General features: G+C 42.7%; 1 protein-coding gene across 3 annotated transcripts in view; it reads right to left on the bottom strand.

Annotated features, from left to right (window-relative positions):
* Nucleotides 1–20,406, bottom strand: part of arsk (arylsulfatase family, member K) — a 50,699-nt gene that overhangs the window by 2,287 nt on the left and 28,006 nt on the right. Inside the window, exons 5-8 of one of the 3 annotated variants that reach the window (XM_060844251.1) lie at nucleotides 20,031–20,202; nucleotides 12,221–12,445; nucleotides 10,324–10,545; nucleotides 4,032–4,759 (exon numbers count right to left, since the gene is read on the bottom strand). In XM_060844251.1, the coding sequence (XP_060700234.1) occupies nucleotides 4,647–4,759; nucleotides 10,324–10,545; nucleotides 12,221–12,445; nucleotides 20,031–20,202 (732 nt within the window). In that variant the 3' untranslated portion in view covers nucleotides 4,032–4,646. Of the gene's footprint in view, nucleotides 1–4,031; nucleotides 4,760–10,323; nucleotides 10,546–12,220; nucleotides 12,446–20,030; nucleotides 20,203–20,406 lie in introns of those variants that run through there. The other 2 variants (XM_060844242.1, XM_060844260.1) reach the window with 2 other exon arrangements.

The raw sequence follows: 20,406 nt of genomic DNA, 5'->3' as shown, positions 1-20,406 counted from the left end.
GAGGGGATGAAGGTGATAGGTCGGGGGGGAGGGAGGGTGGTGTAGATAGGTGGAAAAGAAGATAGGCAGGTAGGACAAGTCATGGGGACAGTGCTGAGCTGGAAGTTGGGAACTGCGGTGAGGTGGGGAAGGGGAAATGAGGAAACTGTTGAAGTCCACATTGATGCCCTGGGGTTGAAGTGTTCCGAGGCGAAAGATGAGGTGTTCTTCCTCCAGGCGTCTGCTAGGAGGCAGAGGAATTAGGAATACGGGATGGTATTTTTGCAGGAGGTAGGGAAGAGGTGTAATCCAGGTAGCTGTGGGAGTTGGGTTTGTAAAAAATGTTGGTATCAAGTCAGTCGTCATTAATGAAGATGGAGAGGTCTAGGAAGGGGAGGGAGGTGTCAGAGATGGTCCAGGTAAATTTTAGGTCAGGGTGGAATGTGTTGGTGAAGTTGATGAATTGCTCAACCTCCTTGTGAGAGCACGAGGTGGCGCCAACCTTCCCCTGCCACCGCAGGAATTGCAAAACCTGCGTCCACACCTCCTCCCTCACCTCCATCCAAGGCCCTAAAGAAGCCTTCCACATCCATCAAAGCTTTACCTGCACATCCACCAATATCATTTATTATATCCGTTGCTCCCGATGTGGTCTCCTCTACATTGGGGAGACTGGATGCCTCCTAGCAGAGCGCTTTAGGGAACATCTCCGGGACACCCGCACCAAACAACCACACCGCCCCGTGGCCCAACATTTCAACTCTCCCTCCCACTCTGCCGAGGACATGGAGGTCCTGGGCCTCCTTCACCGCTGCTCCCTCACCACCAGACGCCTGGAGGAAGAACACCTCATCTTCCGCCTCGCAACACTTCAACCCCAGGGCATCAATGTGGACTTCGACAGTTTCCTCATTTCCCCTTCCCCCACCTCACCGCAGTTCCCAACTTCCAGCTCAGCATTGTCCCCATGACTTGTCCTACCTGCCTATCTTCTTTTCCACCTATCTACTCCACCCTCCCCCACTCACCTATTGTACTCTATGCTACTTTCTCCCCACCCCCACCCTCCTCTCACTTATTTCTCCACCCTTCAGGCTCTCTGCCTGTATTCCTGATGAAGGGCTTTTGCCCGAAACGTCAATTTTACTGCTCCTTGGATGCTGCCTGAACTGCTGTGCTCTTCCAGCACCACTAATCCAGAATCTGGTTTCCAGCATCTGCAGTTATTGTTTTTACCTACCTGACTGCATCTGATGCAAGTCAACACTGTCAGGACAAAGTAGCTTGGCTCATTGTCTCAGCGGCAGCAATGTATACTATATGCAAAATGAACGTCAGCAATTCACCAAAGCTTGTTTGGACCAGTGATCTATACTAATGGCAAAATTAGAAAGACAGCAAATGCAGGGGAACACCCCAACCGGCAACGGTTTACCTCGAAACCACGCAAGCCCGATATGGAAACATTGCCAGCAACTCTAAATATACCTGGACCAAATTAAACATGGTTATTCAAGAAAACAGACCACTTATTAGGAATGGGTAACAAACACTGGCCTTGCCAATGATGCGCACACAATTCATTCATGGATAAAAAGCTTTAGTGCCTTCTATGAACAATTTTCCTTTTGCACATTTTTAATATCCACAAATGTTATTTATTGACCAGTCAGGTTGCATCTTGAAATCCACTGCAAGAGATGTCTTGCCTAGAAATGACAATTAAGTGAATGGACTTTATTTCTTTGAAGTTTTAAAACTCACCAAATTATATGCTTTCTATTCTAATATTGTTCACATTTTTCTTTGACTTTTTTCTCTTAATACAATTTTTTCTCTCTTTAATTCTCTTTCAGTACCTGCTGGATTCAAACGTTCTCATTCACTCCACTGCTCACCAGTTGTACTTGTTGTTTTTGTAACAGTCTGCAATTCCAACAAACTTGTGGGCAAAAGATTTTAAAGCCTAAACATGGACGACAGATTGAACAAAAACATCTTGTGAGGTACCCTGTTTCAGCAAAATCTGAGCCAAGCTTTCCTGTTTTAGCACCTGCGCTGATTACAATTCCACATGCTATCTAAAATTTTAGATTTTAAAAAAAGTTTCTCTTGCATTTGGCTTCACTTGTAAACGTTGTTCCCTGTGTATCCTTAAAATCTGTACATGGCAGAAAAGATTAAGTGGATCCAATCTGTTGAAATATTCTGTAATTTCAAGCATATCAATTCTTGGGATGTAAAGATCCAGGGTAGTCTATCTTTCTTTAGGATATAGGTTCTCTGATCCTTTTCAATAACTGAATGTACAGATGCTTCTTTCCCAATTTCATTTGAATGTTTGGGTTGAATTTTCATCTGATGCAAGAAATGCAAATGTGTTTTCAATGAAGTGATCCATGATAGGGATCTGTCTTGCAAAGATAAAGTGACCCTTGCACTCACCAACATAGTTTAATTGTTCATATATATGACAATACTTTTAAAGAAAGCATAATAATAGTGAACGATTTTTACATAGTGTCCTGTCAACCTGTGCTGTGATATTTTTGGACTGTAATTTAAATATATGGTAGCTCAGGCTTATTAAAACATAAATCTACAATTAACATTTGAAAAAAATCCAACTCGCTGCACCCATTCATTGGTGGAGGCAGTTTTGAAATTGAGATGGGTTATTTTCCTCTCAAAGGAACAATTGAGGTTATTATGAATGCTTTATCGAGTTTGAAGTGCAAATTAGTTTTGCCATATTAGGTGCTGTCTTCATCTGAGAACGAAGAGATTGTACATTTGATGTGATTTTTGTTTTGACGACACAGACAAATACGATTGCAAGTATTGCAAACTTTCTGCTTCCGCCACACATTAGAACTCTTCCACCCAGTATTAATGGTATTACATTTCATAAAAGTGGAGATGGCATTTGAGGACTGGGTATTTGATGAATACTGGGTGAGCAGCTATGAAGAATGCATACGATGAATGAGATCGAGGGGAGGGTTCAAACAGCAAAGGTGGGCCTCCTGACCAGCTTGTTGCCATACCCGTCCTCCTTCAGCACATGTTCGTGGCTTGTAAACCTCGGTCTCACAAAGAAAATTCAGCCCTTTTAGGATCATTCAATGATGGTGGCCAACCCTCAGGATGAGTAAATTGAGTTAAAATGCACTATATTATACTAATGATAATGGTAATCATGGCGCATTAACAGGATCACCCATGTCCTTTCTGGCTTCACATTTAGCTAAGCATGTTTCAATAACTTTCCTACTTGGCCATAGGCAGCTCCAAGGCATTACATTTATCTCTTCTTACCCCCGCACTACTGCCTAACTGCGATAGTGCTTATTTTACCCCCGCCCCCATGTTGTGTGTGCAGGTGTGAGACACAGTGAAAGAACAAGGTGCATGCATCTTTATTCGATTTCCACCAACAGGAAGAAAAGAAACACCTAAGTGGCGAGTGACAAGCAGTGCCCTTCACATCAAAGGGCAATGCTGCGTGATCAAATAGTGAAGGGGAGGGCAGGGATTAAATCAAAATAGAGTTGGAGGGGGAAATAATGCACTCCACTTCCTGCAGCACCCACCTCTCCCTGAACAACTCCAGGGTGTTGGTGGACACCGTGTGCTCCTTCTCCAGAGACACCTGGGCTCTAACATAACCGCGGAAGAGGGGCAGGCAGTCGGCCCTAACAAACCCCTCCATGGCCTGCTGCCTGGGCCTGTTTATGGTCAGTTTGGCCAGGCCCAGAAGCAGACCCTCACGGAGGTCTTCAGATCTGTCCTTCCCCCTCCGTACTGGGTGTCCGAAGATCAGGAGCGTGGGACTGAAGTGCAACCAAAAACAGAGGAGAAGTTTTTTGAGGAAATCAAAAGGGAGCATTGCATTTATTTTTAAAAAATTTTTTTAAACCCCTACACTACCGCCTAACTGTGGTAGTGCTTATTTTTCCCCCAGCACCCATGCTGTGTGTGTGCAGGTGTGAGATACAGTGAAAGACACAAGGTGCACGAATCTTTATTCAAATTTCCACTACCAGGAAGAAAAGAAACATCCAAGTGTCCAATGACAAGCAGTGCCCTTCACATCAAAGGGCAATGCTGTGTGATCAAACAGCGAAGGGAAGGGCAGGGATTAAATCAAAATAGAGTTGGGGAGGGGGAAATAATGCAATCCACTCCCTGCGGCGCCCACCTCTCCGTGAACAACTCCAGGGTGTCGGTGGACACCGCGTGCTCCTTCTCCAGAGCCACCCGGGCTCTAACGTAACCGCGGAAGAGGGGTAGGCAGTTGGCCCTAACGGCCCGCTCCACGGCCCGCTGTCTGGACCTATTTATGGCCAGTTTGGCCAGGCCCAGGAGCAGACCCACCAGGAAGTCTTCAGACCTGCCCTCCCCCCTCCGTACCAGGTGGCCGAAGATCAGGAGCGTGGGACTGAAGTGCAACCAAAAACAGAGGAGGTGGTCTTTGAGGAAATCAAAAAGGGGGCATTGCATTTATTAGTGCAGCTGGCTTCAGTGAATGCAGCTGTAGTCAAAAAGTTTTCTCAGAAGCAGCCAATTCATAGTATCTTCGAAAATGCCTCCTTTACATTATGTACAATGTGTGGCAGAATGATCTTGAAGCACAAAGTGCCACTGCTATTGACAATGCCTTGAAGCTAGCTCAACAGGAATTTCTTTAGAACATTCTTAAATAAGCAAAACACTGTGGATACCAGAAATCTGAAGCAAACACAGAGAATGATGGAGAAACTCAGATGTCTGGCAGCATCTGTGGAGAAAGAAACAGAATTAACATGGAGTCTAGTATGGCTTCTTCAGAACCTGGTTTCTGTAACCCTGTTACATGACATTAGTATTTTCAGCATGGGTCACCGACAACTGCAATGCAGCAAAGGGCTACCACACCCAAAGCCTGTTGCGATTCACTGCAGACGACTTAATTACATCATCTATGTAATTAGGGGCGACACTGTACCTCACAACACCGGGGTGTTCGAATCCAGCCTCAGGCGATTGTCTGTGTGGAGTTTGCGCATTGCCCCCGTGTCTGCGTGGGTTTCCCCCAGGTGCTCCGGTTTCTTCCCACAGTCCAAAGATGTGCAGGTCAGGTGAATTGGCCATGCTAAATTGCCCATGGTGTTACATGCATTAGTCAAGGGTAAATATAGGGTTGGGGAAGGGGTCTGGATGGGTTACTCTTCGGAGGGCTGATGTGGACTTGTTGGGCCGAAGGGCCTGTATCCATACTGTAGGGAATCTAATCTTGCAGGCATGCCACAATTCTGATCAACAGGTGTGTGAAGAGACTTACTCTTATTGCAACCAGCTCATGCAGCACCAATACCATTTCAGTCATAGAGCATGCTGTTGGGTACTGCATTGCTTCATCATTTGTCTATTAACTCATGCATTCACCTGGTGCAGTTTTTTGCCTGTTGCCCCTAATGCTCTGTAGCTTTGCAGCCTTGAAAAAAGTCAAGTTAAAATGCCTTCTGATGTTTTCTCTAAGCTGTAGGTTATATAATAATTTGATATTTTCCTTCAACTACCCTCACACCTTTAAATTACTTCCATATTTTAGTTTTTTCTCAACATTTATTCAAAGCTACACCTGTAAATAATTATGTAAATAAGTTCACCCAGAGCATTCAAACACTAAGTGTATCATCAGTCTAGTAATGACTTGCAATAACGTTCAACAATTTAAAATAAATGGCCAATTAAATATTGGCAAGTTTAGTGTTCATCAGTTCTTGAATGAAAGTTGAGAGGATAGATCATTCATCCACAAACACATGGAAGGGTTAAAGAATAACTATAGCTGCAATTTCTCAGAGCACCACCTTCCCCCTCCAGGGTAGCTGGATTGGACACCAACAGTCAGACTGCTGTTGCCTTTTCGGGGCGGGGGGGTGGTGAGTTGAGTCTCCAAATAGTGCACACGCACACACACACATTTGACTGCAACTTTTTGACAAGTTCCATATTTGTCCTGTGCAGGGCAATGTTGGAGAGATTATCTGGGGAAGGGGGTTTTAGTGTACACCCTTGTGCAGAAAGTGGGGGAGAGAGGGAGGGAGAGAGGGAGAGAGAGAGGGAGAAAGAAAGAAAGAAAGAGAGAGACCATTCTTCCAAACAACTCTGGCATAGTCCTCATGGAAATAATATCAGTGGTTGTTAGTGTTATTTCCCTTACTGTTCTACTGGTCTCCCAGGGTTACAGGAGACCTACAGAATTTCAATAGCACACACAAATGCATGACGATATTAAATAATACTGACCAGTTTTATTAGTACTTTTCTGCTGTCCTAGCTACAATTTCTATGGTGACAAGAGAAAATAGGAAGTTCGTCATCAACCAATAATTATCGCTAATCTGCATGATTGCTGTACAGCAGTATGTGATTTTTGAAATAATGAATAAAGGTTTCGAGCATTGGCACTTAAGGTGAATGGAAGTGATGATGATAAAGATAGGATGCAAATGTTTAGATGGATTAAATTGGAAGATATCTCTAGCTGTATAAGACTTTAGCAGAATATATAAACTAAAATATCTTGAGGTATTCCAGCATGCAAATCTCTTAAAATGAAGTCAATATCTTTTTTTTAAGCTTAGCTGCTTCAAATGTTATAGCATTTAAATGACAATGACAAAAAATGCTGTAAAAATTCAACATGCATTGGGACAAACACTTATGAGCTGTGCGGAAATGGAGGCAGAAAATAGGACTGAACCTACAAGTCTGAGTTTGCACTAATTCACTAATGCTGCTCTGTTTCTCGTAACATATGGAGTATTTTGGGGTTTGAGACAGGCTTTACCTGTGTGATGTCTCTGCCTGCTTTGGAGATAATAGCTGTAATTGTCACAGGATGGAAAGCATCTCTCCAGCATGGTATATACGGGAAGACATCAAGAATTGCCAAGAGACATCCCTTTGGGATTGGGAGTGGCTCTATTTTGCACTTGCACTGTTCCCAGAGTCCATTGCCATCTAAATGATCCCAATAATGAAAATTATCATAGAATCATAAAATCCATAGTGTGGAAACAGGATATTCTGCCCATTGAGTCCACATTGACCCTCCAAAGAACATCCTACCAATACCCATTTCCTTATACTATCCCTGTAACCCTGCACTTCCCGTGACAACTCCACCTAGCCTCCACATCCCTGAACACTGTGGGGCAATTTAGCCAATCCATCTAATCTTCAGATCTTTGGAGTGTGGGAGGAAATCGGAGCACCTTTGGAAACCACGCAGACACAGACAAATGTGCAAACTTCACACAGACCGTCGCCCGAGGGTGGATTTGAATCTGGGTCCCTGGTTCTGCAAGACAGCAGTGCTAACCGCTGAGCTACCACACCATCTATAGTTTGGAAAGTCCATCACTCAATATAAATCCGATATAAGTAAAGGTATTGTGGATGCTGGAAGTCTGAAAATAAACAAATAAAATGGGTGCAGAAATACAAGAGGTCTGGCAGCCTCTAGAGAAAGAAACAGTACTAATATCGAGTCCAATATGACTCTTCCTCTTTAAAAGCTGGAAAGTTGTGGTTGTCAGATGCTGTCACAAATTCTATAATGGTTTTATAGGACTAGGCACTAACAAGTATCTCAAACCTTTCTTTAAACTCAAATCTTTTTGGCCAGTGTTTTGAGAATTTTGCAAGTTTCGAAAAATTTGTTCATGATTTATACATAAAGCACGCCTTGTCACAATCTTAAAGGGTGCCCTACCACCACTAAAGGACCAGAATCGTCGAGTGTCTTGCTTATCAAGTCAGCTTTTCTGTTTGTCTCTTACAATGTCAACTACTTCACTACTTTTCTGTGCGCTTTTCGGGTTATTCGCTCTACCCACCATTTTTGTATTTTCTCTCCCTTAAATTTGTCCTCTTTTCTACCACCAGTCTTGGATTCCGTATGTTACTATGTTCTAGGTTTTAGAATATTAAAATTACATGCATCTGTTTAATTTCTCCAAGCATTTTCCCTGTTCTTACATCATTGCGCCAAATGATCTAGACCCGTATAAAGTTGTAAAATTGGGGAATTCTGTGTACGTTTTAAAATCTTTAACTTTTGTGATGACTCCAGAATCAGTGAGACTTTACTTCCAGTGTGTAACCCCAGTGAAGTGAAGCATTGAATCTTTGCTGAAATAGGCAAGAAAATTATGTATTGCAGAACTAAAGAGGCAGCTCTGGTTGCTGTGTAGAATTTAAGAAGACTAAGAATTTTGTACTGCAACAAAAGACCAAGATTTTGCAGTTTCTCCCAGCAGAGCAGCTTATCACCAAATATCAACAGAAGATTGGGTAGAGATTTGCCTACATTGAGAACAAAGCAAAAACGAAACAGAAGTGTGTGCCAATTTATGAGTATAGATCGAGTGCTCTCTCAGATTGTTAATGATGGATAAGAATGTGTGTAAAAGGTACATAAACAGCTCGAAATGTCCAATATGTTGTGAAACTTGAAAGGGTTCAGAAAAGATCTACAAGGATCTTGCCATGTTTGGAGAATTTGAGCTATAGGGAGAGGCTGAACCGGCTGGGGCTGTTTTCCCTGGAGCGTCGGAGGCTGAGGGGTGACCTTTACAGCTTTACAAAATTATGAGGGGCTTGGATCGCATAAATAGGCAAAGTCTTTTCTCTGGGTTTGGGGAGTCCAAACTAGAGAGCATAGGTTTAGGGTGAGAGGGGAAAGATATAAAAGAGACCTAAGGGGCAACTTTTTCACGCAGAGGGTGGTACGTGTATGGAATGAGCTGCCAGAGGAAGTGGTGGAGGCTGGTACAATTACAACATTTAGGAGGCATTTGGATGGGTATATAAATAGGAAAGGTTTGGAGGGATATGGGCCGGGTACTGGTAGGTGGGACTAGATTGGGTTTGGATATCTGATCAGCATGGATGGATTGGACCGAAGGGTCTGTTTCCATGCTGTACATCTCTATGATTCTATATCAAGACCTATCATTTAGTACAATTATCCATCATAGTTATTGTACACAAGATTAGTTACTGTGGCTGCTCTTTTGGAGCTCAATGTCTTCAGACCACTGATGAAAGAATAAGTGATAAAAATTATGCTGACATTTACAATCTTAGACGCAGGGAAGAGATTTCTCAAAGGTTCAGGGCCTCTTATCCAAGCAAAGATATATTGACATATGCGGCATACAGAAAAGGTTTACTAGGCTCATACCAAGCATTGAATTGACTGTCTTGTAAGGAGAAATTGAATGGGCCGGGTCTGTACTACTTGGAGTTCAGAGGTGATTTTAGTGAAACATACAAGATTCTTACAGGACTAGTTTAGTTTGGGATTATGTTCGGCATAGACTGGTTGGACCAAAGGGTCTATTTCTGAGCTGTTTGACTCTATGACTTTAGCTATGGAAAGGTTGTTTTTTCCTTGTAGAGTGTCTAGGACCAAAGTGGATAATCTTAGAATTATTTTCTCAGAAGGTAGTGAAATATAGAAAGCTGTTGATGTTGGGTTGCTATTTAAGGTTGAGATAGACAGATTTTTAATCAGTAAAGGAAATCAAGGTTTATGAGAAAAAAGTAGAAAAGTGGAGTCGAGGATCATCAAATCATTCAGGATCTCATTGACTGGTGGAGCAGCCTTGATGGGCTTGTGGTTACTGGTGATTTTTGTTAAAACATCAATGACTTAAATGTGGGGCTGTCAGGCCAAGATTTTAAATCTGCAGAGGGTAAATGTTCTATTAGCTGACTTTAAGAGCACAGATAGGCTGGGGAAATATACAATTTTCATAGTAGGGTGCAATTTGATGACAGAAAATCTGAGGTGATATAGTTTGATGGGAAGAATGAAGGCATAATTTAAATGATACAATTTCAAAGAGGTGGGAAGAGCAGAGAAATTTGTGACTGCTTGTGCACTTACCTTTGCAGGGTCAGGACATGCTAACAAAGCAAGATAGAATCAAAATTAATAAAACATATGGATAATAGTAAACATAATTGTGAGCAATAACACAGGAGAACTATGGAATGATTAAACTTTGACAGGAAAATTGGCACTACGGTCTACTATTAACTTGTTTGCTGTGCACAAAAGTGTTTTTTTTCCAGAATTAAGCAGCAGAGGCTATCCAGGAAAGTGAGCTTGAAAATTTCAGACACTTTGAAATCTGACTGAAATGCACAATATCAACACAAAAAAAATGCAGATATCATTTTGAAAGTATGAAACTTGTACATGAAACAATTGCCTAGGTCAGCAATTTGATCACATTATAAATGAGAATTTAAAATCGCCATCAATATTTTAATCAGACTTACCAAACAGCTGAGAAGGCACAGTAATTCCATCTGCATAGGCCACATATTTCCAGTGACCACTTCTAATCATATAGGTGGAGGCATTTACATTGCAGCCATGAAACTCACTAAAAATCCAGTCAGGACGCAATTTTTTAACAGACACTTCCTCTTCAAATCCTTTCAACAACGGGAACAAAGAATAACCACTTATATTTCCAGGAACGGGGATTCCAGCAATATCTAAATGGAAAAGGAAATTATTGTTTTGATGGAGTTTGGAAGACATTATACTGGTGCATAATTCTGTGCATAAATAATCATTTGAATTTAATTAATCAGTTAACAGTAATTTATTCAATATTTGGAGAAAAATGAAAAATGCTACAGTTTCTGTCTTGTGATAATAAATTAGTAAAGGGAACACTTTGTTTGAAGAACTCTGTTACAAACTGATAATAGGGAGTGTCATAAATGTATAAATTTTACTTTGTACTGAACCATGCTGCACTATTGAAAATAAAAACAATGTATTCTGCTTCTCTTGACCAAAGACGCTTGAAATTAAAACATAGCTAATTAGGAAAATGCCACCATTGCCAATGGTGCCTCCCCTTTAACTTAAGAACAGAAAATAATTCCAAAACAACATTTTTTTAAAGTTAGGGTAGGCTTATTGGCCTCAAGTAGAGGATGTCATTGCTGGGGAATTAAAAACTCAAATATTAGCAACAGATACTCCCAGGGCAGGTACTGCACGTAATGTAGATCTCCTCCTATTCCTCTCAAAACCAGGTTTTCCAGGCACTGTTTCATATGGCATTTAATAGATGAACTGCTCATGTACCAAACTGAATAACTATCAAAAAAGATAATTAATATACAGCATTATACTACTCATATGCAAAAAGCTGACAATTTCAACAGCTGTGATGAGTGAAGATAAATGTTTATTTGCATTCTGTATCTTAAGCAGTAGGAAAGTTCTTCATTTGTACAGTGTAAAATAAAAAAAAATGGAAACCTCAAAACACTTGCAGAATTAATAGGGATGCTTGCTTCAGCCAGAAAGTAGAATCATTCCATCAAGTTGACCCCACCCAAAGAGTCGAGATAACAGCAAGCAAATGATATATGGAACATTTGATTTTCAAACCTTAATTCTTTGATAGGATACAAAGTGCATAAAATGACACTTTCTGAACTTCTACACTGAATTTTAAAAGGCAAACGTGGAAAACATCAAAGTTCCCTATCAATACTAATACTTGACAGTGTTTCTTTTATGGAGAAAGTGATGACTGCAGATGCTGGAGATCAGAGCTGAAAAATGTGTTGCTGGAAAAGCGCAGCAGGTCAGGCAGCATCCAAGGAGCAGGAGAACTGACATTTCGGGCATAAGGAGGGCTTATACCCGAAACGTCGATTCTCCTGCTTCTTGGATGCTGCCTGACCTGCTGCGCTTTTCCAGCCACACACTTTCTTTTTTACCAAGTCAATTCCAAATAAATGCCAGAATGTTTATACAGAAGAACCTCGATTATCCAGACAAGATCGCAGGGTCCCCGTGCTTGGCTAAACTGTGTTATCTGACATTCGATTAACCAAACAAGATATTCCCAGCCGTGTAGTTTAGACAATTGAGGTTCCTCTGTATATCTATGATCACTGCATCCTTGATTCCTAATCTAAAGCCAAAGTACGGAAAGGGTCAAGATTAGAGTTGGTTTGAGATCACTCAAATTCAGATCCTTTGAGATTTCCTTCAAAAAAACTTATATCCTCTCAATTTAAGGCAAATCAAAATGAAGATTTCAGCACTAAGATTGGAGGCTAATTAACATTCACCAAACATGGACATCAAGAAAAAAAGTGATACCATCTTTACTTCTCTCATGTACTTATATGTTTTGCTCACCAAGAAGAGTTGGATAAATATCCACAAGAGATACCAAATTTGAAATCTGTTGTCCTCCAGAGATACCTGGCCCAATCATCAACAAAGGAACATGCGAACTTCCCTCATACATACTCATTTTATAGAACTGACGATGCTCCATTGCCAGTTCACCATGATCAGAAGTAAAAATTACATAAGTGTTGTTTTCGAGCCCTGTGTCATGAAGGGCTGTTAAAATTTCTCCTGTGGAAATAGAACAGTATACTTTAGCAACTTCATGATATACAAACAAAACATTTTTATTTTACCTTAGCTAAAGCCTTATACTTTCGCAAGCTAATTTTGCTGTCCTCCCAGCTTAGGTATTTTAAAATGTGTTCTGGTTGTTCGAGATCAATTATCCCAGTCCAGATCATCCCAGTAGGATTTCCTCAGAGTAGTATCTTGGACCGACCTCTGATAACTGCTTCAACGACATTCCCTTTATTATAAAGTCAGAAGACAGAACGTGTCCTGGAGGTTGCAGCGCTTGGTACCACCTCAAACTGCTTAAATATCTGAGGCATCTATACTGACATATTGCATCATGTACATCATTCAGGCTTGGACTTATGATTGACAGTTAGCAGATGGGCTAGATAATGTCCACTTCCAACAAGATGTCATCTGGTTGCCCCTTGGCCTTCAATGGCATTGCCACCGCTAAATTTCCTACTATCAACATCGTGAAGGAGAGGGAGAAATTTATTGTGACCAGGTATATAAATACTATGGATAGAAAAGAATGTAAGAGGATACGATTCTCTGATAAGTAACTTACTCTCTAAATCCATAAAGCCTAACCACCATCTACAAGGTGAAATTTAGGAATGTTACAGAATTTCTCTCAATTCCACTATGAATGCAGCTCCAACAACATTCAAGAGGATTGACAGCACCTTGCCTGCCTGAAAGGCATCCTGTCTACCATGTTAAACATTCATTCCATCTACTAATAGTATGCATTTATAATATCATGCATCATCTACAAAGTACACTGCAACAACTAATGAAGGCATCTTTGACAGCTCCTTATTAACATGAAACCTCTTTGACTTCGAAGGACAAAGGTGGATAGTTCACCATTTAAATGCTCCTCTCCAAGAAACACGACATCCTAATGTGGAACTTTGTGAATTCACCTTTATTCGATCAGCTTCCCTGAAATGGAACTTCCTCCTCAAATGCACTTTAGATGCATTATACTGCTGCTGAGAACTACTGCAGTCAATCAGAGCTGGAAAATAAATGGTGGCCTTGCAATTACAGTCCATAAGTGAATTTTTAAAAAAGACATTCTCCTCCCCAGTCCTCCAGACAAAATTCATAAATCCTGTACAGTAGAATAACTGAAATCTGGTATTAGATTACTTACTTTCAGTGTGGAAACAGGCCCTTCAGCCCAACAAGTCCACACTGACCTGCCAAAACACAACCCTCCCAGACCCATTCCCCTACATTTACCCCTTCACCTAATGCTACGGACAATTTAGCACTGCCAGTTCACCTAACCTGCACATTTTTGGACTGTGGGAGGAAACCAGAGCACCCAGAGGAAACCCACGCAGACACGGGGAGAATATGCAAACTCCACACAGACAGCCGCCTGAGGCAGGAATTGAACCCGGGTCTCTGGTGCTGAGGCAGTAGTGCTAACCACTGTGCCACCGTGCTGCCTATGTGCTACCGTGCCGCCCATATGACGGCCTTTTCCCAACGTTTCCTTCTATTTGATGCTCTGGAATAGCACAATCGCCAAGCAGATTGAAGTTTTCGCTTGCTCTAAAAGATCTCTATGTTGGACATGAGGCACCATGTCGATCATTCCTGATGAAGGGCTTCTGCCCGAAACTTCAATTTTCCTGCTGCCTCAGATGCTGCCTGACCTGTTGTGCTTTTCCAGCACCACTCTAATCTTGACCATGTTGAATCATGGAGTAAAAAATGAGGTCTGCAGATGTTGGAGATCACAGCTGCAAATGTGTTGCTGGTCAAAGCACAGCAGGTTAGGCAGCATCTCAGGAATAGAGAATTCGACGTTTCGAGCATGAGCCCTTCATCAGGAATAAGAGAGAGAGAGCCAAGCAGGCTGAGATAAAAGGTAGGGAGGAGGGACTAGGGGGAGGGGCGATGGAGGTGGGATAGGTGGAAGGAGGTCAAGGTGAGGGTGATCGGCCGGAGTGGGGTGGGGGCGGAGAGGTCAGGAAGAGGATTGCAGGTTAGGAGGGCGGTGCTGAGTTGAGGGAACCGACTGAGACAAGGTGGGGGGAGGGGAAATGAGGAAGCTGGAGAAATCTGAATTCATACCTTGTGGTTGGAGGGTTCCCAGGCGGAAGATGAGGCGCTCCTCCTCCAGCCGTCGTGTAGTTGTGTTCTGCCGGTGGAGGAGTCCAAGGACCTGCATGTCCTCGGTGGAGTGGGAGGGGGAGTTAAAGTGTTGAGCCACGGGGTGATTGGGTTGGTTGGTTCGGGCGGCCCAGAGGTGTTCTCTGAAGCGTTCCGCAAGTAAGCGGCCTGTCTCACCAATATAGAGGAGGCCACATCGGGTGCAGCGGATGCAATAGATGATGTGTGTGGAGGTACAGGTGAACTTGTGGCGGATATGGAAGGATCCCTTGGGGCCTTGGAGGGAAGTGAGTGTGGAGGTGTGGGCGCAAGTTTTACATTTCCTGCGGTTGCAGGGGAAGGTGCCGGGGGTGGAGGTTGGGTTGGTGGGGGGTGTGGATCTGACAAGGGAGTCACGAAGGGAGTGGTCCTTGCGGAACGCTGATAGGGGAGGGGAGGGAAATATATCCTTGGTGGTGGGGTCCGTTTGGAGGTGGCGGAAATGGCGGCGGATAATACGTTGTATGCGCAGGTTGGTGGGGTGGTAGGTGAGAACCAGTGGGGTTCTGTCTTGGTGGCGGTTGGAGGAGCGGGGCTCAAGGGCGGAGGAGCGGGAAGTGGAGGAGATGCGGTGGAGGGCATCGTCGATCACGTCTGGGGGGAATCTGCGGTCCTTGAAGAAGGAGGCCATCTGGGTTGTGCGGTGTTGGAATTGGTCCTCCTGGGAGCAGATGCGGCGGAGACGAAGGAATTGGGAATATGGGATGGCGTTTTTACAGGGGGCAAACGCCATCCCATATTCCCAATTCCTTCGTCTCCGCCACATCTGCTCCCAGGAGGACCAATTCCAACACCGCACAACCCAGATGGCCTCCTTCTTCAAGGACCGCAGATTCCCCCCAGACGTGATCGACGATGCCCTCCACCGCATCTCCTCCACTTCCCGCTCCTCCGCCCTTGAGCCCCGCTCCTCCAACCGCCACCAAGACAGAACCCCACTGGTTCTCACCTACCACCCCACCAACCTGCGCATACAACGTATTATCCGCCGCCATTTCCGCCACCTCCAAACGGACCCCACCACCAAGGATATATTTCCCTCCCCTCCCCTATCAGCGTTCCGCAAGGACCACTCCCTTCGTGACTCCCTTGTCAGATCCACACCCCCCACCAACCCAACCTCCACCCCCGGCACCTTCCCCTGCAACCGCAGGAAATGTAAAACTTGCGCCCACACCTCCACACTCACTTCCCTCCAAGGCCCCAAGGGATCCTTCCATATCCGCCACAAGTTCACCTGTACCTCCACACACATCATCTATTGCATCCGCTGCACCCGATGTGGCCTCCTCTATATTGGTGAGACAGACCGCTTACTTGCGGAACGCTTCAGAGAACACCTCTGGGCCGCCCGAACCAACCAACCCAATCACCCCGTGGCTCAACACTTTAACTCCCCCTCCCACTCCACCGAGGACATGCAGGTCCTTGGACTCCTCCACCGGCAGAACACAACTACACGACGGCTGGAGGAGGAGCGCCTCATCTTCCGCCTGGGAACCCTCCAACCACAAGGTATGAATTCAGATTTCTCCAGCTTCCTCATTTCCCCTCCCCCCACCTTGTCTCAGTCGGTTCCCTCAACTCAGCACCGCCCTCCTAACCTGCAATCCTCTTCCTGACCTCTCCGCCCCCACCCCACTCCGGCCTATCACCCTCACCTTGACCTCCTTCCACCTATCCCACCTCCATCGCCCCTCCCCCTAGTCCCTCCTCCCTACCTTTTATCTCAGCCTGCTTGGCTCTCTCTCTCTTATTCCTGATGAAGGGCTCATGCTCGAAACGTCGAATTCTCTATTCCTGAGATGCTGCCTAACCTGCTGTGCTTTGACCAGCAACACATTTGCAGATGTTGAATCATGCTCTATGGACACCAGACACACACATGCCATGTCCATGCACACTGGCATCTAACATATGTCAGCGTCTATGAACCTTCAATCAATTTACAGAATGTTATTGAATTAGAATTAGGTTTATTGTCATGTGTATTTATGTTACAAAAAGAAACAGTAGAAAGTATACATTGCCAACATACGGCACCATCTTAAGTACAAAACAGAAAAAATAAAGAAAGAAGTTTTACAATGTATATGCATAATGCAGCGTAAGTTTGAAAAATAAGAAATAAAATTTTAAAGATAGACATTATGGTCTGTATATAAGGGCTTCCACGTGGTCTGACTGGGTTCCACTAGATCCCAACCAGTATTACACTTCAATGATGCAGGCTGGACTGGATCAGGCTGTATCATTGAACTCTTCACTCAATGTCATTGCGCTCACTCACTGAAGCCTACCCAGACACTCATGAGCTTTGCCTTTCGTGTTTGGCCCTCTCAGTCAGAGACGCCAGATTCATATTCCTACTAGCTTGTTATGCCATTTGGCGCAGACACAGTTTGTGTTAAGTTTGCACATTCTTCCTGTGCCTGTGTGGGTTTCCTCCTCATGTTCTAGTTTCCTCCCACAGTCCAGGATCCTGACTGTGGATTGTACTGCTGTCCCTTCACTGTCCTTGAGTTAATATTCTGGAACTCCCTGACAGCACTGTGGATGTACCTGTACCTCAAGTACAAAGTTCAAAACAGCTGCTCACTAGCACCTTCTCACGGGCAATGAGGGATAGTCAATAAAATACTGGACCAGCCAGTAACACGGCCATCCCATGAACAAATAAACACAACACGTCATTGTCTTAGCATAATGCTTACCGATTAAAACTACTCTATTATAATTATTTTTATTTACAGATGAATATCCTGAAACAAAAACAAGATACTGAAGCAGAAATAATGGAAGAAGTGCACAGGATGACATTTTTAAGTCATGTACTTCTTCATCTGGTGACATCATGTACTGCAGTAAGAGTGTCCCTACATCCCCACCCAAAGCTAAAATGTCTGGGTCATCTTCCTTTCCATGGTTTGATGGTCACAAAAGGTGCATTCATAGTGTGACCAGACATGGAGAATATCAATCCTAGTAGCTTACACCAATGGCATGTGGAAAGAGCAATGTAATGGAAAGAAAATTGGACCTTATACCACCACCAATCTTAGCTTCAACTTATAACTAGCATGCAAAATGTACATTAACGCAGCAACTTGAATAGGGGTCAGTTGGCACAGCGGCCACACTGATCAGTTCATAATTGTCAGCCATTACTGTTGTTTGCTTCACAGTTGCAGCCCTTTGGTCTTCAACATGGTTTCTTAATATAGAATATAGTAAGTTTTTAAATTCTTCTGACAGAGTAATCACTCTGAGCCATGATACTTGGTTTCAACTTCTCATTCTCATAATTTATTTGCCTTGCTATTTTTTTCCAAGTGACAAAGAATGTCTCCATACCCTTTCCCTCAAACTTTGGTCGGGTCTGTACAAATTTTAAAATTTTCTCACTGAACTTTAGATTATGACTAGGGGTAGTCTGCATCAGAGACTATATTAGCATTTGAGGTCTCATTTTTAAACTACAGCATCTTAAGTTTATATGCATGTTCTCTGTAGAGGGGTGTGGTATTGCAAGGTCAACTGGCATTCTTCATTTGTCTGCAGGTCACTCACTGGCAGCAGCCCAGGATGGCTAGTGCTCCAGGAAGCTTAGAGGTCTATCTTCCACTATCTGCCTAAATGTAGCACTTGTCCCAACCCCATCCTGTGTCTTATTGCTGCTTTGAAGCTGAGAGGTATTTAAGTTGCCCTTCTCTCCTAGGAATTTACTCTCCTAGGAAGCTCACCCTCTGTCCATTCTGACAAATTGGAAAAATCATAATTTTTTCCAACAGTTTGGGCTTCTGGCCTCCATTTGAATACAATGGTGGGATTCAGAAGTCTCCTGGGGAAAAAAAGTCATAAGTAGCTAGTCCATGTAAAGGTAGCAGTTTTCTTCCCAAAAGACATGTAGAGAAATCCATCAGGTTCAAGAGTGACAAAATATTTCTTACATCAATCCAGTGACAAAATGGTGAAATTAAAAGAAACTTTTAATTTAAAACTTTACACTGAAGGGAAAATATGCTATACCAATGGGTTCTGCTATAGTGCACATTTCTTCAACACAAATTGGCTTTAACGCCATTGAAGAATTTAGACCATTATTTGTTGGGTGCAAATTTTCCCTACCTGCCTTGTCTATATCATGATTCTGGCTCCATTAGTTTAAATGGTGCAGCTATTGCGCACTTTTCGAATAATACAAGATCGTATGAAAATGGAACTATCCTACTATATTAGGATGGTAATTCTATTTAAAAGGAGTGAGATTTCATCTATATTGTGATCTGCCTGTAAGTCGGCCATATGCAAGTATTTTTGCTTTAACCTCATTTTAATAGCACTGATGAATCTTGAATTTTAAAACCAGGATGCAGGGATTTAATTGTCATTTCATATGCTCTCTCCAACAGTGACATATTTAAGTTCTGATGCTGACATTGCTAAAAGCTGAGGTGATATGGTTACTGTTTGTTTGCATCAAGGTGACAGTCACGACATTTTGTGTCCTCATTAGTCATTAGCAATTATGGAGAGACAATTGCTAATGAATTGTTGTCACATGCATGGAAAATCCAAATTTAAGTTTAAAATAGCCAGCTAGCACTACCGCGATTAGGCGGTAGTGTGGGGGTTTAAAAAAAGAAAAAAATAACAGAAAATAAAAAACAGGAAAGTCAGCGGTTCTGTTCACTAAAAAAATAAAATAGCCAGCTATCCCATCCTCTTCAAGAACTGTGGCAGAATATTCTAAACTTGCATCGGTGAGGGTAACTCGCAACAATACTCTTGAAGCTCACTATTATGCATGAGAAAACAGCACAATTAATTGGTATTTTGACCACTATCTTCAACATTCACTCCCTCCACCACTATCACACACTAGCAGCAGTATGCACTTTCCCTCTACATGATGCACTTGCCAAGGCTCATTTAATAGCACCTTCTATGAACTCCAAACAACAGAGATTTAAATCTGAGTTCAATTAACCTTGTTCTCTGCCAAACGAAAATGGGAGTGACATAGGAAATGTATATTCACACAGCCATGTGTGTGTGTGTAAGGAGTGACACACAGAAATGATAAACAGAAAATTGATATGAGATTGTGAAATTGCAGCATCAGTAAATGAATTCCACAATTAATTAATTTTGGTATGAGCCTGCAACATAAGTAAGTAATGAATATGTCTAGAGTATGGTGCTGGAAAAGCACAGAAGGACAGGCAGCATCCAAGGAGCAGAATTTACCCAAAACGTCAATTCTCCTGCTGTGCTTTTCCAGCACCACACTCTCTACTCTAATCTCCAGCCTCTACAGTCCTCAACTGTGCTGAGTCAATACCTGCTACTGCCAAAACTTCACGCTGTCATTGCCATCTTTCAAAGTCAGTGAATCACTTACCAAGCATCAAATCTGTTTCGGCACACATTGCATAGTAAAATGATCTGATGTCCAGGATGTCTTGATTTGTGAAATTGCCAGTACAGTTCTTTGTGTATGAGGAATAAAAATCTACAGGATGCATCTCAGAGAAAGCAAGCCATTTTGGAATCCTGATTGAGTGATATTTCACCTGCAATTAAAAGAATGAAAAGAAGACTAAACTATAAACTCAGAAATGGGCGAAATTAAGAATGAATGTTGTGGCTGAATAACATACAAATTTTCTTCAGTTTAACTCTAGTAAAAGTAATGATATAGCTCAATCTCTATTTTATGACATGTAAATAGAGAAACATACTTAAAACTTTACTATAATTGTAAAACAGCGAATTAA

This window comes from Hemiscyllium ocellatum, chromosome 2 (genome assembly GCF_020745735.1).
Source record: "Hemiscyllium ocellatum isolate sHemOce1 chromosome 2, sHemOce1.pat.X.cur, whole genome shotgun sequence".
In the NCBI taxonomy this organism is placed as follows: Eukaryota; Metazoa; Chordata; class Chondrichthyes; order Orectolobiformes; family Hemiscylliidae; genus Hemiscyllium; species Hemiscyllium ocellatum.
The sequence above is the reverse complement of the archived record's forward strand: the minus strand, read 5'-3'. Positions and strand labels throughout refer to the sequence as shown.